Here is a 15000-nt window from a genome sequence, read left to right as displayed (position 1 = left end):
TGCTTTTTCAGTTCTGACCACAAATGTTCTATAGGATTGAGGTCAGGGCTTTGCGATGACCACTCCAATACCTTGACTTTGTTGTCCTAAATCCATTTTGCCACAACTTCAGAAGTATACTTGGGGTCATTGTCCATTTGGAAGACCCATTTGCGACCAAGCTTTATCTTCCTAACTGATGTCTTGAGATGTTGCTTCAATATATCCACGTCATTTTCCTCCTGATGTTGCCATCAATTTTGTGAAGTGCACCAGTCCCTCCTGCAGCAAAGCACACCCTCAAGCACCCCCGTGCTTCACGGTTGGGATGGTTTTCTTCAGCTTGCAAGCCTCCCCCTTTTCCATCAAAGATAACCATGGTCATTATGGCCAAACAGTTCCATTTTTGTTTCATCAGACCAGAGGACATTTCTCAAAAAAGTACGATCTTTGTCCCCATGTGCAGTTGCAAACCGTAGTCTGGCTTTTTATGGTGGTTTTGGAGCAGTGGCTTCTTCCTTGCTTTCCCAAGCTGTTTAAAGGCACAGTCAACTTAGTGTATGTAAACTTCTGACCCACTGGAATTGTGATGCAGTGAATTATAAGGGAAACAATCTGTCTGTAAACAATTATTGGAAAAATTGCTTGTGTCTTGCACAAAGTAGATGTCCTAACCGACTTGCCAAAACTATAGTTTGTTAACAAGAAATTTGTGGAGTGATTGAAAAACAAGTTAAGTGACTCCAACCAAAGTGTATGTAAACTTCTGACTTCAACTGTAAAAAGATAACTTAATTCCATTACTCAACAATATGAAAGCAGATCTAATTAAATGGAACAATTGTCCCATTAATGTTAAACACAGAATAAAGCTCATCTGCATGGCTATCAACATTTCTGTATTTATTCTCGGTAATAGCAATTAACCCACGAAGACATTCTTTACAAAAGTATACTCGGTCAAAACAGACTTTATATGGGCAAATAGAATTCATAGAATAATAAGGGAAGTTTTACATCTTCCTAAATCTAAGGGTGGTTTTAATCTTCCTTGGAGTTTTATCAACTCACCACCCAGGGCTTTTACTTGTAACATCTAGTTAAACGCTCTAAAGAGGAACAATGGGTACATACTGAAAATGTGCTCATCCCTAGAATATTTTTACGTGTCAATTTTCAAAGGATAAAGCGAAGAAAATGAACAACTTTAGAGTTAAGAACACCATAACATTATCTATGAAAATTAAATATTCTACAATAACCAATATCACTTCAAAAAACAAAACGTTAGGGAACAATCCTTGAATAGCTTTTCAGAATTCACTGATAAATTGGTGTGAAAACTAAAGGCATAGAAACCGTTTGTGGTAACAGGAAAAACATTTAATTCCATGACAGAATTAAAGTCATTTTTGACTGTCCAATGTAGACCGCTTCAAATACAATGCAACTTAAGTTACATATCACAACATTTCAAGTTTAATTTTTTTTGGAGGACAATCTTGAGGGAATTTTTATTTGAGTAAGAAAAGGATGTTCATATCATAAATAATAAATAGTAATAAAACAAAACCATCCAACTGACAATCTCTTAATTATTGGAACCAAGATTTTAATGGATCTGATGTTGGCAGAAGACTGAAACATGACAAAAACCATTTGACATGGAAACACCAGATTTTCAGCAAGTATACAAATATATAAAACATGCATGATCAAATTATGAGAAATATTAATAACATTCCACCCATGAGGCCACTAGATTTGGCCATTTGACTGCAGGAAACGGCTATGGGAAAATCAAATGATTTATTATTTAAATATTGAAAGTGTGTGGGTTATGGGGATGACCTGAAACTGCCCTGTTTAGTTTCTAATAATGCAGGCAGTAGGGATGTGGGTGGCATGTGGGTGGCATGCAGGCACTAGGGATGTGGGTGGCATGTGGGTGGCATGTGGGTGTAAGCATGCAGGTCTGGGCAAAGGAGAGGTAGTTGTCTGTGTGAATCTGTAAGTTGTTGTTTGCATGTGTATGTCTGTATTGGGGAACATTTTTGAAAAAAAAGGAAAATAAATATTTAAAAAATCAAATCATAAGAAAGAAAACAAATACTAGACAAAACAAATAATGTATGAAGAGAATAAGAAAGAGAAAGCCTAATTAGTGTGTATGTGCATAGATTTAAAAGAACCAGGGCTTATATGAAGGCTGTGAGACAAACCCTTCAGAAGCAGACGAGAACCAGGGCACAGCCAGGCCAGAATCAGGCCACAGTCAGAGCAAGGCCACAGCCAGAACCGGGCCAGAGCAAGACCACAGCCAGAACCGGGCCAGAGCAAGGCCACAGCCAGAACCTGGTCACAGCCAGGCCGGAACCAGGTCAGAGCCAGATCCAGGCCAGAGCAAGGCCACAGCCAGAACCAGGCCAGAACCAGGCCAGAACCAGGCCAGGAGCAAGGCCAGAGCCAGATCCAGGCCAGAGCCAGATCCAGGCAAGAACCAGGCCAGAGCAAGGCCAGTGCCAGATCCATGCCAGAGCCAGATCCAGGCCAGAGCAAGGCCACAGCCAGAACCAGTCCAGAACCAGGCCAGAACCAGGCCAGGAGCAAGGCCAGAGCCAGATCCAGGCCACAGACAGATTAAGACTTAGAGACTGTATGAGATTCAAAGATATAAATCACAGCTTTACAACATGTCGATAATAATCTTATCAATGTAATACATTCAATAAAGGTTTTGTTAATTACAGACCAAAGACAATGGTGTTATTTATCTACCCTTCTATCTTTGTTCCAAATGATCCTCTATATAGTACACCACTGTTGACCAGGACTCATAGGGTTCTGATCAAAGGTAGTGCACTATATAGGGAATAGGGTGCCAACCTTGGATTAAAGTAGTGCACTATATAGGGAATAGGGTGCCAGCCCTGGATTAAAGTAGTGCACTATATAGGGAATAGGGTGCCAGCCCTGGATTAAAGTAGTGCACTATATAGGGAATAGGGTGCCAGCCCTGGATTAAAGTAGTGCACTATATAGGGAATAGGGTGCCAGCCCTGGATTAAAGTAGTGCACTATATAGGGAATAGGGTGCCAGCCCTGGATTAAAGTAGTGCACTATATAGGGAATAGGGTGCCAGCCCTGGATTAAAGTAGTGCACTATATAGGGAATAGGGTGCCAGCCCTGGATTAAAGTAGTGCACTATATAGGGAATAGGGTGCCAGCCCTGGATTAAAGTAGTGCACTATATAGGGAATAGGGTGCCAGCCCTGGATTAAAGTAGTGCACTATATAGGGAATAGGGTGCCAGCCCTGGATTAAAGTAGTGCACTATATAGGGAATAGGGTGCCAGCCCTGGATTAAAGTAGTGCACTATATAGGGAATAGGGTGCCAGCCCTGGATTAAAGTAGTGCACTATATAGGGAATAGGGTGCCAGCCCTGGATTAAAGTAGTGCACTATATAGGGAATAGGGTGCCCATTTGGGATGCGTACTAGACTGGTGAGGAGGAATGCCCTCGGGACAGAGAGAGAAACAACAAAGAGTCTATTGGTAGGCTAAACTCTGACCTAGATAAAGCTCTCAATGCACGGAGCTCAGCCATCGTACAGGCTTCCAGAGGCTCTATGGCTCTATGCTCTCTCCTGTGTTCCTCATTCACTCATCGGCTCGTATTAATCATAATGAAGTGAATCAGGTGTTCTGAACTCTGAGAGGTGGAAAGTTACGCAAATACTAATCTCTACTATGTCCTTCAATCTGTCCTATGCTGTAATGCTAATGTCAATCCTTTCCCCTGTAACTATTCCCCAGGTTGTTGCTGTAAAATGACAACGTGTTCTCAGTCACCTGAGGAAATAACGGATAAATAAAAAAGAAATGTAAAAAAAAAAGCCTGATTCCTTTAGTAGAAACGTTTAATGTAGTGAATATCCAGTCTCATTGATGCCAGGAATAGAGCCGAGGCTCTTTGTTGTACAGACCTCAACTCCTCTCTTCTCTGAGGCAGATGAAACAGCATCATTAACGGCATTATTGATGTTCATGTCCTGCTCTCTCCTCTCATCAGAGACAGTAGGGGAGGGACAGGTAAAATGCATTCCTCCCTTAGATCAAAGCCTGGAAGCAGTCCCAGTAAAGCCAATCAGACATAGCTCCACAGAGGAGACTGACCTGGAATCAGTGTTTAATAAACCCAGACAGACACAGCACCGTAAATGAGACTGACATGGAATCAGTGTTTAATACAGCCAGACAGACACAGCACCGTAAATTAGACTGACCTGGAATCAGTATTTAATACAGACAGACAGACACAGCACCTAAAAGGAGACTCACATGGAGTTCGTCCTAGAATAGCCATCTCACCAGAGACAGGAGGGAGTGACAGCTAAAGTGCACCTCCCTTAGATCAAAGCCTGGAAACTGTCTTAGTAATCTGGCCTGGAGTCGGTTTCAATAGAGCCAGACAGACATAGAACAGAAGAGTAGAGTCAGGAGACTGGTCTGGAGTCATACCCAGTAAAGCCAGATAGACACATAACAGCACAGAAGGCTGACACAGCAAAGCAGAGGAGACTGACCTGGAATCAGTATTTAGTGGAACCAGAAGGACATAGCAAAGCAGTCTGGTTCTCTCCCACACACAACTGATCCTAGACCAGGCAAACTGAGAAACCTCAACGGAGAAGACTGGCCTGGAGTCAGTTTTAAATAAGCCAGATGGACACAGCACAACAGAGGAGATTAGCCCAGAACTGTTAGAAAGAGAGGGTCCCGATTGTCTAGCCAGGCCTTCATGGTCGAATCATGGTCGAATCAGGCCTTCATAGTAGAATTGCTGCAAAGAAACCACTACTAAAGTACACCAATAATAAGAAGAGACTTGCGTGGGCCAAGAAACATAAGCAATGAACATTAAACCGGTGGAAATCTGTCCAAATTTGACATTTTTGGTTCCAACTGCCTGATTTTGTGATACGCAGAGTAGGTGAACAGATGATCTCTGCATGTGTGGTTCCCACCGTGAAGCATGGAGGAGGAGGTGTAAGGATGGTGTAACCACACCATTACACACCTCCTCCTCCATGCTTCACAGTGGAAACCACACATGCAGAGATCATCTGTGCTTTGCTGATGACACTGTCAGTGATTTATTTAGAATTCAAGGCACACTTAACTTGTTATGGCTGCAATCCCGTTAATGGGATAATTGTCATCAACAACCTCTGAATTGCATAGCACCACATTCAATGAATATTACAAAAAATATTTATATTCAGGAAATGACAACTGCAATATAGGAAAACACAGCTTAGCCTTTTGTTAATCCACCTGTCGTCTCAGATTTTGAAAATATGCTTGACAGCGAAAGCAATCCAAGCGTTTGTGTAAGTTTATCGAAGTTTATGTTTATCAAAACATTAAGTACACTTATCATCAAGTAACTTGGTCACGAAAATCAGAAAAGCAATCAAATGAATCGTTTACCTTTGATGATCTTCGGATGTTTTCACTCACGAGACTCCCAGTTACACAATAAATGTTCCTTTTGTTCCATAAAGAATATTTTTAGATCCAAAATACCTCCGTTTGTTTGGAGGTATTTCAGAAATCCACAGGAAAGAGTGGTCACGAAAACGCAGACAAATTCCAAATAGTTTCCGTAATGTCCACAGAAACATGTCAAACGTTTTTTATAATCAATCCTCAGGTTGTTTTTAAAATATATAATCGATAATATATCAACCGCAAATGTCTTTATCAGTAGGAGAGGGAAAAGCAATGGCTGTCCAAACTCTGTTGCGCGAGCAAAACTCATGTGACCACTTGACGCAATGTTATCTTTCTGGCTCATTTTTCTAAATAAAAGCCTGAAACTATGTCTCAAGACTGTTGACACCTTGAGGAAGCGATAGGAAAAGGAATCTGGTTGATATCCCTTTAAATGGAGCAAAGGGAGGCTATGGAACATGGAGTTTTCAAAATAGAATCCACTTCCTGTTTAGATTTTCCTCAGGGTTTCTCTTGAATTATCAGTTCTGTTATACTCACAGACAATCTTTTTACAGTTTTGGAAACTTTAGAGTGTTTTCTATCCAATACTAATAATAACATGCATATATTAGCAACTGAGACTGAGGAGCTGGCCGTTTAATCTGGGCACCTTTTCATCCAAGCTACTCAATACTGCCCCTGCAGCCATAATAAGTTTAAACCAGCAGCATTCTACCACAGCATTCTACAGCGATACGCCGTCCCATCTGGTTTACGTTTAGTGGGCCTATCATTTCTTTTTCAACAGGACAATGACCCAACACACCTCCAGGCTGTATAAGGGCTATTTGTCAAAGGAGAGTGATGGATCAGATGACCTGGCCTCCACAATCACCCGACGTCAAACAGATTGAGATGGTTTAGGATGAGTTGGACCGCAGAGTGAAGGAAAAGCATTCCAGTTGAAGCTGGTCAAGAGAATGCCAAGAGTGTGCAGAGCTGTCATCAAGGCAAAGGAGGGCAATTTGAAAAATCGCAAATACAAAATATACTGTGATTTGTTTAACACTTTTCTGGTTACTACCTGATTCCATATGTGTTATTCCATTGTTTTGGTGTCTTCACTATTATTCTACAAAGTAGAAAAATAAAAAATAAAGAAAAACCCTTGAATGAGTAGGTGTCCAAACTTTTGACTGGTACTGTGTGTGTGTGTGTGTGTGTGTGTGTGTGTATATATATCCTAACTATCTATCTGAACAGGACAAGGCAGAGTACCTCTATGGATTGAAAGGTTCTGAAATGTTACTCCATGTTACAGAACCAATACCCATAACTTCAATAACAGTCCATAACTATCCATCAAGGAGAATAATACCTCCTCTGTGTAATAGAGTTGATGGAGCTGAAAGCTTCCACATAGAGGTCTTGTTGTCTGGTTAAACACAACGCATATCAAGCTTCCTCTCCTGTTGTCTGGTTAAACACAACGCATATCAAGCATCCTCTCCTGTTGTCTGCTTAAACACAGCACATATCAAGCTTCCTCTCCTGTTGTCTGCTTAAACACAGCACATATCAAGCTTCCTCTCCTGTTGTCTGGTTAAACACAGCACATATCAAGCTTCCTCTCCTGTTGTCTGGTTAAACACAGCACATATCAAGCTTCCTCTCCTGTAAGCCACCATGTGTTGCTCTTGTGTTCAGAGTGGCTGGGCGTGTGTGGGGACTATTAGTGGCTATTAGGCCCAGTCTTTATAGAGGAGTTGTTCCAGTTGTTGAGAGGTGCCAGATGAAAGGGGCCAGTTATATCCTCCCCGTTGCTGTGGAGAAAATGTACCCGGCAACGCTATTACTTCCTGAATGACCCCTCATCAAGTGGAGAGCCATATTGATTGGGTGGTTTCCTTCCTCTGACATGTTCCAGGGAGCTCAAAGTGAGTCTGAAGATCTGTGAGAGAGAAAAGAAGAGCGTGACAGAGGGGGGGGGGGGGGGGGGGGGGGTGAAAAGAGAGAGAGGGTTAAGCACCTCTCGGAGAGAGAACAGAGAAGTGGGCAGGCAGATGTCTGGAGGTGAAGTGGACTTTCAATGTGTTGTTAACCCGACACATCCATATGATAGTGTGATATTAACCTGTAGATCCATATGATATTAACCCTATAGATTCATATGATTGTGTGACGTTAACATATACATCCCTATGATAGTGTGATGTTAAAACCTCTTCAGGCTAGGGGGCAGTATTTTCACGTCCGGATGAAAAGCATGCCCAACGTGAACTGCCTGCTACTCATGTCCAGAAGCTAGGATATGGATATACATTGTTAGATTTAGATGGGAAACACTCTGAAGTTTCTAGAACTGTTCAAATAAAGTCTGTGAGTATAACAGAACTGATTTGGCACGCAAAATCCTGAGACAAATCCATCCAGGAAAAAAAGAATTGAGGTCACTCTCTTTTCAATGTAGTTTCTATGTGGATCGAGATTTCTAAGGCACTTGCTTGCAGTTCCTATCGCTTCCACTGGATGTCAACAGTCGTTAGAAATTGGTTGATGGTTTTCCTTTGAGAAATGAAGAAGTAGGGCTGTTCAGAACGAGGGTCGAGTCCAGTGTTGTGGTTCGGGAGCACGACCTGAAAGCTCCACGTTGTTTTTGTTCGGTATTGAACACAGTTTATCCCGTCTTAAATTTTATCGATTATTTACGTTAAAAAAATACCGAAATTTGTATTAGGAAGGTTGTTTGAAATGCTTGGACAAAGATTAGAGGTCATTTATGAGATATTTTGCAGTCATGTTGCGCGAGTTGGAACCAGTGTTTTTCTGGGTCAAACTCGCCAAATAAATGGAGATATAACGACAGAATGTATTGAACAAAAGGACAATTTGTGATGTTTATAAGACATATTGGAGTGCCAAGAGAAGAAGCTCTTCAAAGGTAAGGCATGAATTATATCGTTATTTCTGAGTTTTGTGTCGCACCTGGCGGGATGAAATGTGTTTGTTTGGGGCGCTGTCCTCAGATAATCGCATGGTTTGCTTTCGCCATAAAGCCTTTTTGAAATCTGACACGGTGACTGGATTAACAACAAGTGTAGCTTTAATTTTGTGTATTGCATGTGTGATTTCATGAAAGTTTATTTGAATTTAGCGCTCTGCCATTTCACCAGATGTTGTCGAGGGGTTCCGCTGGCGGAACATCTAGCCGTAACAGGTTTTAACCTATAGATCCCTCCTCTGAAGCTTTGCTCTGGGATCTCCAGGATTTCGACTGTTAGATCTGACGCCAGACCAGTCTCTATCAGATATTATGGATTACAGGCGTTAAAGCACACTGTGATTTAGGTTCTGTTGACCTACAGTAGCTCTTTCCACCTAGGTTCTGAACCGTACCCAAGTTGGTACGGGTGGGTTCCGTTTTTTTTTTCCGTTAGTTGAGATTCGTTTCGGTTCATATGGGCCAAAAATATACCAGTCTGGTACCTGGAAATATCTGGTATTGGCTCGCTTGTAAAGCCTACAGAGGCGCGGGGTTTCACATTGCAGTCCATTGTGTAAAAGAGGCCGAATTCATCTAAACTAAAACATCTGTAAATAATGTTGACATTTTTCCCCCACCATTTGACATCTAGCTAAAGGGTTTTGTGGCTAAATGAGCATCATTTCTGAAGTTTGACAAAGCTAGCTTGAATTTGTCCAACAACATTAGCTTGCTAGCTGAGCCGACCAGTCATACTTCATATGAAATGAAGGGGATGCAGCTAACCATATAGCCATTGCTGCACACACAATGTTGAATTATTTAGGTTAAATGAAACAAGCTAAGCAAGCTGTGTACATCAGCATGCGAAAGTATTACAACTTGGAATTCAAATGGATTTTGGGTGGGGGGGGTTGCATCATTTGATTTATACAACATTCCTACCACTTTGAAGATGCAAAATATTTTTAATCGTAAAACAGACAGGAAGTAAGAAAGAAAACATCAGAACTTGAGCATGCATAACTATTCACCCCCCAAAGTCAATACTTTGTAGAGGCACATTTTGCAGCAATTACCACTGCAAGTCTCTTGGGGTGTGTCTCTATAAGCTTGGCACATCTGGCCACTGGGATTTTTGAAAAATTTTCAGGACAAAACTGCTCCAGCTCATTCAAGTTGGTTGGGTTCCGCTGGTGTTCAGCAATCTTAAAGTCATAACACAGATTCTCAATTGGATTGAGGTTTCTGCTTTGACTAGGCCATTCCAAGACGTTTAAATGTTTCACCTGAAACCACTCGGGTGTTGCTTTAACAGTATGCTTAGGGTCATTGTCCTGCTGGAAGGTGAACCTCCGTCCCAGTCTCAAATCTCTGGAAGACTGAACCAGGTTTCCCTCAAGAATTTCCCTGTTTTTAGCGCTATCCATCATCCCTTCAATTCAGACTTTTTTTTCTGGCCACTCTTCCATAAAGCCCAGCTCTGTGGAGTGTACGACTGAAAGTGGTCCTATGGACAGATACTCCAATATGCGCTGTGCAGCTTTGCAGCTCCTTCAGGGTTTTCTTCGGTCTCTTTGTTGCCTCTGATTAATGCCCTCATTGCCTGGTCTGTGAGTTTTGGTGAGCGGCCCTCTCTTGGCAGGTTTGTTGTGGTGCCAAATTCATTCCATTCTTTAATTATGGATGTAATGGTGCTCGCTGAGACGTTCAAAGTTTCGGATATTCTTTTATAACCCAACCTTTATCTGTACTTCTCCACAACTTTGTACCTGACCTGTTTGGAGTGCTCCTTGGTCTTCATGGTGCCCCTTGCTTAGTGGTGTTGCAGACTCTGGGGCCTTTCAGAATAGGTGCATATATACTTAGATCATGTGACACCTAGATTGCAAACAGGTGGACTTTATTTATTAACTAATTATGTGACTTCTGAAGGTAATTGGTTGTGCCAGAACTTACATATGCACACACCACTTTTCCGTTTCTATTTTTGAGAATTTTTTCAAACAAGTCATTTTTTTCATTCCACTTCACCAATTTGGAATATTTTGTGTATGAAAATACATTTAAATTACAGGTTGTAATGCAAAATAGGAAAAACACCAAGAGGGGTGAAGCACTGTTACTTCAGTCCCAGGCAGGAAACTGAGACACCATATAGAGCCATGATGGAGGCCCCACAGCAGTAGCACTGTTACATCAGTCCCAGGCAGGAAACTGAGACACCATATAGAGCCATGATGGACGCCCCACAGCAGTAGCACTGTTACATCAGTCCCAGGCAGGAAACTGAGACACCATATAGAGCCATGATGGACGCCCCACAGCAGTAGCACTGTTACTTCAGTCCCAGGCAGGAAACTGAGACACCATATAGAGCCATGATGGACGCCCCACAGCAGTAGCACTGTTACATCAGTCCCATGCAGGAAACTGAGACACCATATAGAGCCATGATGGACGCCCCACAGCACCACACCTCCACTGTGAAGACAACACGGATGAAGAGGCTGCATGAATACATTAGCAGTTTTTTTTAGATAGATGATTACTGATCGCACCTCTTCAAATATCCTGCTAATTATGCATTTCCACACTGTCTGACTGTCCTGGGTGTCAGAGATGTATCTTACTGTATAGGGGCTGTGGGAGGATAATTAAGTGTCTGTGCATTAAAATTAAAAATGAGATTTTTTAATTACAGAATCAACACTACAGCTTGAAAACACCACAAATACAAGTATTTACATTAAATCAAAAAAACTTTTCTCATTAAATCCATTCAATATTAAAAAGTCCTGAACTGCCCTAGAGGCACTGGAGGGTGCAGGTTTAGGGAGTGCTGCAGAGTATTCCATAAAGACACTAAAACTGAATCAGATTTTACATACTAGAGGATCCTCCAGAGTTAATGATTTATCTAGATCCGTAGGTACTAGGATCCTCCAGAGTTAAGGATTTATCTAGATCAGTAGGTACTAGAGGCACCTCCAGAGTTAATGATCTATCTAGATCAGTAGGTACTAGAGGCACCTCCAGAGTTCCATCCTTGTGAACGAGTTTGGTGGGTCATATGGTTTTATTGAATAGTGAATTGAGGTAGGGCTGAAGCTTTGTATAGGCCTGGCCTGGTCTGACACACTGCCTGGCCTGGCCTGACACACTGCCTGGCCTGGTCTGACACACTGCCTGGCCTGGTCTGACACACTGCCTGGCCTGGTCTGACACACTGCCTGGCCTGGTCTGACACACTGCCTGGCCTGGTCTGACACACTGCCTGGCCTGGTCTGACACACTGCCTGGCCTGGTCTGACACACTGCCTAGCCTGGTCTGACACACTGCCTGGCCTGGTCTGACACACTGCCTGGCCTGGTCTGACACACTGCCTGGCCTGGTCTGACACACTGCCTGGCCTGGTCTGACACACTGCCTGGCCTGGTCTGACACACTGCCTGGCCTGGTCTGACACACTGCCTGGCCTGGTCTGACACACTGCCTGGCCTGGTCTGACACACTGCCTGGCCTGGTCTGACACACTGCCTGGCCTGGTCTGACACACTGCCTGGCCTGGTCTGACTCCTCTGAGAGGCAGAGAGACTCGTTTGACTCGTTGTCTCCGTTTGGACTAACAAATCCACGATAACTTTGATTCCCGAACTGTTTGAACATTGATGATGGAGAAGCCCTGTGAGGTCATAGTATAGCTTACACATGACATGGCGCTGTGATGAAACGAAGGGCCAAAAGGGATGGAAGGAGATCGTGTGTCTCTCTCCACCACTGTAACGGATCTCGTCCTCCTCTTCTGAGGAGGAGTAGCGAGAAGGATCGGAGGACCAATGCACAGCGTGGTAAGTGTCCATAATGTTTAATCAAACACAATAGAACACTGGAAAAAAACCATAAACGTGAATAAACTAAACAGTCCCGTGTGGTAACAAACACTGACACGGAAGACAAACACCCACAACTCAAAAGTGAAACCAGGCTACCTAAGTACGATTCTCAATCAGGGACAACGATTGACAGCTGCCTCTGATTGAGAACCATAAGTGACACCCCCACCCCCCACCCCCCCACTCTCGAACCAGAGCGTCTCTCCAGCTTCAGACACATGATTGACAGATCACATCAGCACAGATACAAATCAGCAAATCATTGTTGGGATTTCGAAAGGCGATCCATCATTTATATTGCTGAGCTGGTCTGACTATATATTGTGCAATATATAGGCAGAGAAAGGTCACGTTAGACGTGGAAAAATAACGATTCTGATGTGAAATCCAATGAACTCATGTCCAAAGACCCAATCCACACACAGACAAAAGTAAATCACCTAAAGCTCAAATCCTTTGCCTTGTATTATCTGTCTGAGGGGAGGGGTGGTCCAGAAGGTTCGGATTACAAAATATGAAATAAAACATGGATTACTGAGTCCAAAAGTAAGATGCTTTCAAAACAAGCTAAGCCACCTTGTATGTCTGGTAAACAACTGCGTTATAGACAGACACCTCACTCTCCCAGACAAGATAAACCCCTTTTATGGGGTCGCTTCTCGAAAAATACCGACCCACCAACGGCGGGGCCCCCCCACTGGTCAAGAGGTTTGTGGTCTCTATCGCTGTTGGCCGACGGGATATTTCAAGCATGTTAACAAGGAATCAGAGCATATAGGTCAGCTGGCTGGAATATTCAACGCCATATTCAATCCCATCCTGATTCCAAATGCTTCAAGATGTCGAACATTATTCCTGTACCCAAGCAAGCTAAGGTAACTGAAACAAATGACTATCACTCAAGGTAGCACTCAAACAGCTCCCACTACATTTACCCAAGAAGAGGAAAACAGAAGGAAAACCCACACCACCTTATTAAAGACCGGGCGTAAACCTAAAAGTGGACAAAAACGAAACCAGGGAAATTTGATAAAAGATTGTTACTCTAGAACTCAAATAGGATGAGTAAATGTTGACCCTCCCACATCTAGAGACAACTAAAGGAGTTGACCTTCCCACATCTAGAGACAACTAAAGGTGTTGACCTTCCCACATCTAGAGACAACTAAAGGTGTTGACCTTCCCACATCTAGAGACAACTAAAGGTGTTGACCTTCCCACATCTAGAGACAACTAAAGGAGTTGACCTTCCCACATCTAGAGACAACTAAAGGAGTTGGTCTGGTCTGGACCTGCCAATCATAGACCTCCCTGTTTGGTCCAGCTTTTGGTCTGGTCTAGACCAGCCAATCATAGACCTCCCTGTTTCTGTTCAGCTTTTGGTCTGGTCTGGAACTGCCAATCATAGACCTCCCTGTTTGGTCCAGCTTTTGGTCTGGTCTGGACCAGCCAATCAGAGACCTCCCTGTTTGGTCCAGCTTTTGGTCTGGTCTGGACCAGCCAATCATAGACCTCCCTGTTTGGTCCAGCTTTTGGTCTGGTCTGGACCTGCCAATCATAGACCTCCCTGTTTGGTTCTGCTTTTGGTCTGGTCTGGACCAGCCAATCATAGACCTCCCTGTTTGGTTCAGCTTTTGGTCTGGTCTGGACCAGCCAATCATAGACCTCCCTGTTTGGTTCAGCTTTTGGTCTGGTCTGGACCAGCCAATCATAGACCTCCCTGTTTGGTTCAGCTTTTGGTCTGGTCTGGACCAGCCAATCATAGACCTCCCTGTTTGGTCCAGCTTTTGGTCTGGTCTGGACCAGCCAATCATAGACCTCCCTGTTTGGTTCAGCTTTTGGTCTGGTCTGGACCAGCAAATCATAAACGTCAATACATTAGTCTTTTCACCTTTCATTCACAACCTAAATTCAACCTAACTTCAACGTCTGGAAAATACATTGTTTTAGACAACTTTTCAACGGGGCTATTCTAGTTTTGTGGCGGGGACGGGGGGCATTTTTGGTCTTGCCTAAGTTGGGTTGAATGGCCCTGATGAGAGCAGTACAGCAGGGTTATGTGTTGAACTATTTGGGCTAGTAGCTACAAGCAGGAAACAGGCCCTGCCAGATCTCTGCCTGGTTAGTTAGCTTGTGCTAACCCCTCTCTCTGAACTTACAAAGGAAGTAGCGTTGTTCGAGCGAGAACGGGTCCCAATATATCTACTTAATGATGAGGGCCAAGTAGAGAGGCATCGGGGTCACACTTTAGAGTCTTTGGTATGAGACTGGATCTCTCTGAAGATGTTCAACTGTCTGTCTAACTCTTAAATCCTCTGTCTGTCCTCTGACTGGATAAGAAGAGATGAGCTAAGCAGAGGATCTAATGGGTTCAAGGCAGTTCTCTCTCTCTGTCTCTGTCTCTGTCTCTGTCTCTGTCTCTGTCTCTGTCTCTGTCTCTCTCTCTCTCTCTCTCTCTCTCTCTCTCTCTCTCTCTCTCTCTCTCTGTCTCTCTCTCTGTCCTCTTCTCTCTCTCTCTCTGTCTCTCTCTGTCTCACTCTCTGTATCTCTCTATGTCTCTCTCCTCTCTCTGTCTCTTCTCTCTCTCTCTGTCTCTCTGTCTCTCTCTCTCTGTCTCTCGCTCTGTCTCCTCTCTCTG

The 15000-nt window shown here is 43.3% G+C and overlaps 1 protein-coding gene across 1 annotated transcript; it reads left to right on the top strand.

The window, feature by feature from the left end:
- Positions 1-2181: 2181 nt before the first annotated feature.
- Positions 2182-7218, top strand: LOC109884934 (variant surface antigen F-like). Its single transcript, XM_020476825.2, has 2 exons — positions 2182-2590; positions 7190-7218. Exons 1-2 carry the CDS (start codon positions 2182-2184, stop codon positions 7216-7218), a joined length of 438 nt encoding a protein of 145 aa, XP_020332414.2.
- The last annotated feature ends 7782 nt before the right edge of the window (positions 7219-15000 follow it).

This window comes from Oncorhynchus kisutch, linkage group LG26 (assembly GCF_002021735.2).
Source record: "Oncorhynchus kisutch isolate 150728-3 linkage group LG26, Okis_V2, whole genome shotgun sequence".
NCBI lineage: Eukaryota > Metazoa > Chordata > Actinopteri > Salmoniformes > Salmonidae > Oncorhynchus > Oncorhynchus kisutch.
This window is presented reverse-complemented; position numbering and strand designations above follow the sequence as displayed.

What these genes read in the sequence shown, in the direction of transcription:
- LOC109884934 (XM_020476825.2), top strand. Translation starts at nt 2,182, where the DNA reads ATGAAGGCTGTGAGACAAACCCTTCAGAAGCAGACGAGAACCAGGGCA. An exon ending in AGAACCAGGCCAGGAGCAAG is followed by an intron (nt 2,591 to 7,189) that starts GCCAGAGCCAGA and finishes TCTTGTGTTCAG; the next exon opens with AGTGGCTGGGCGTGTGTGGG.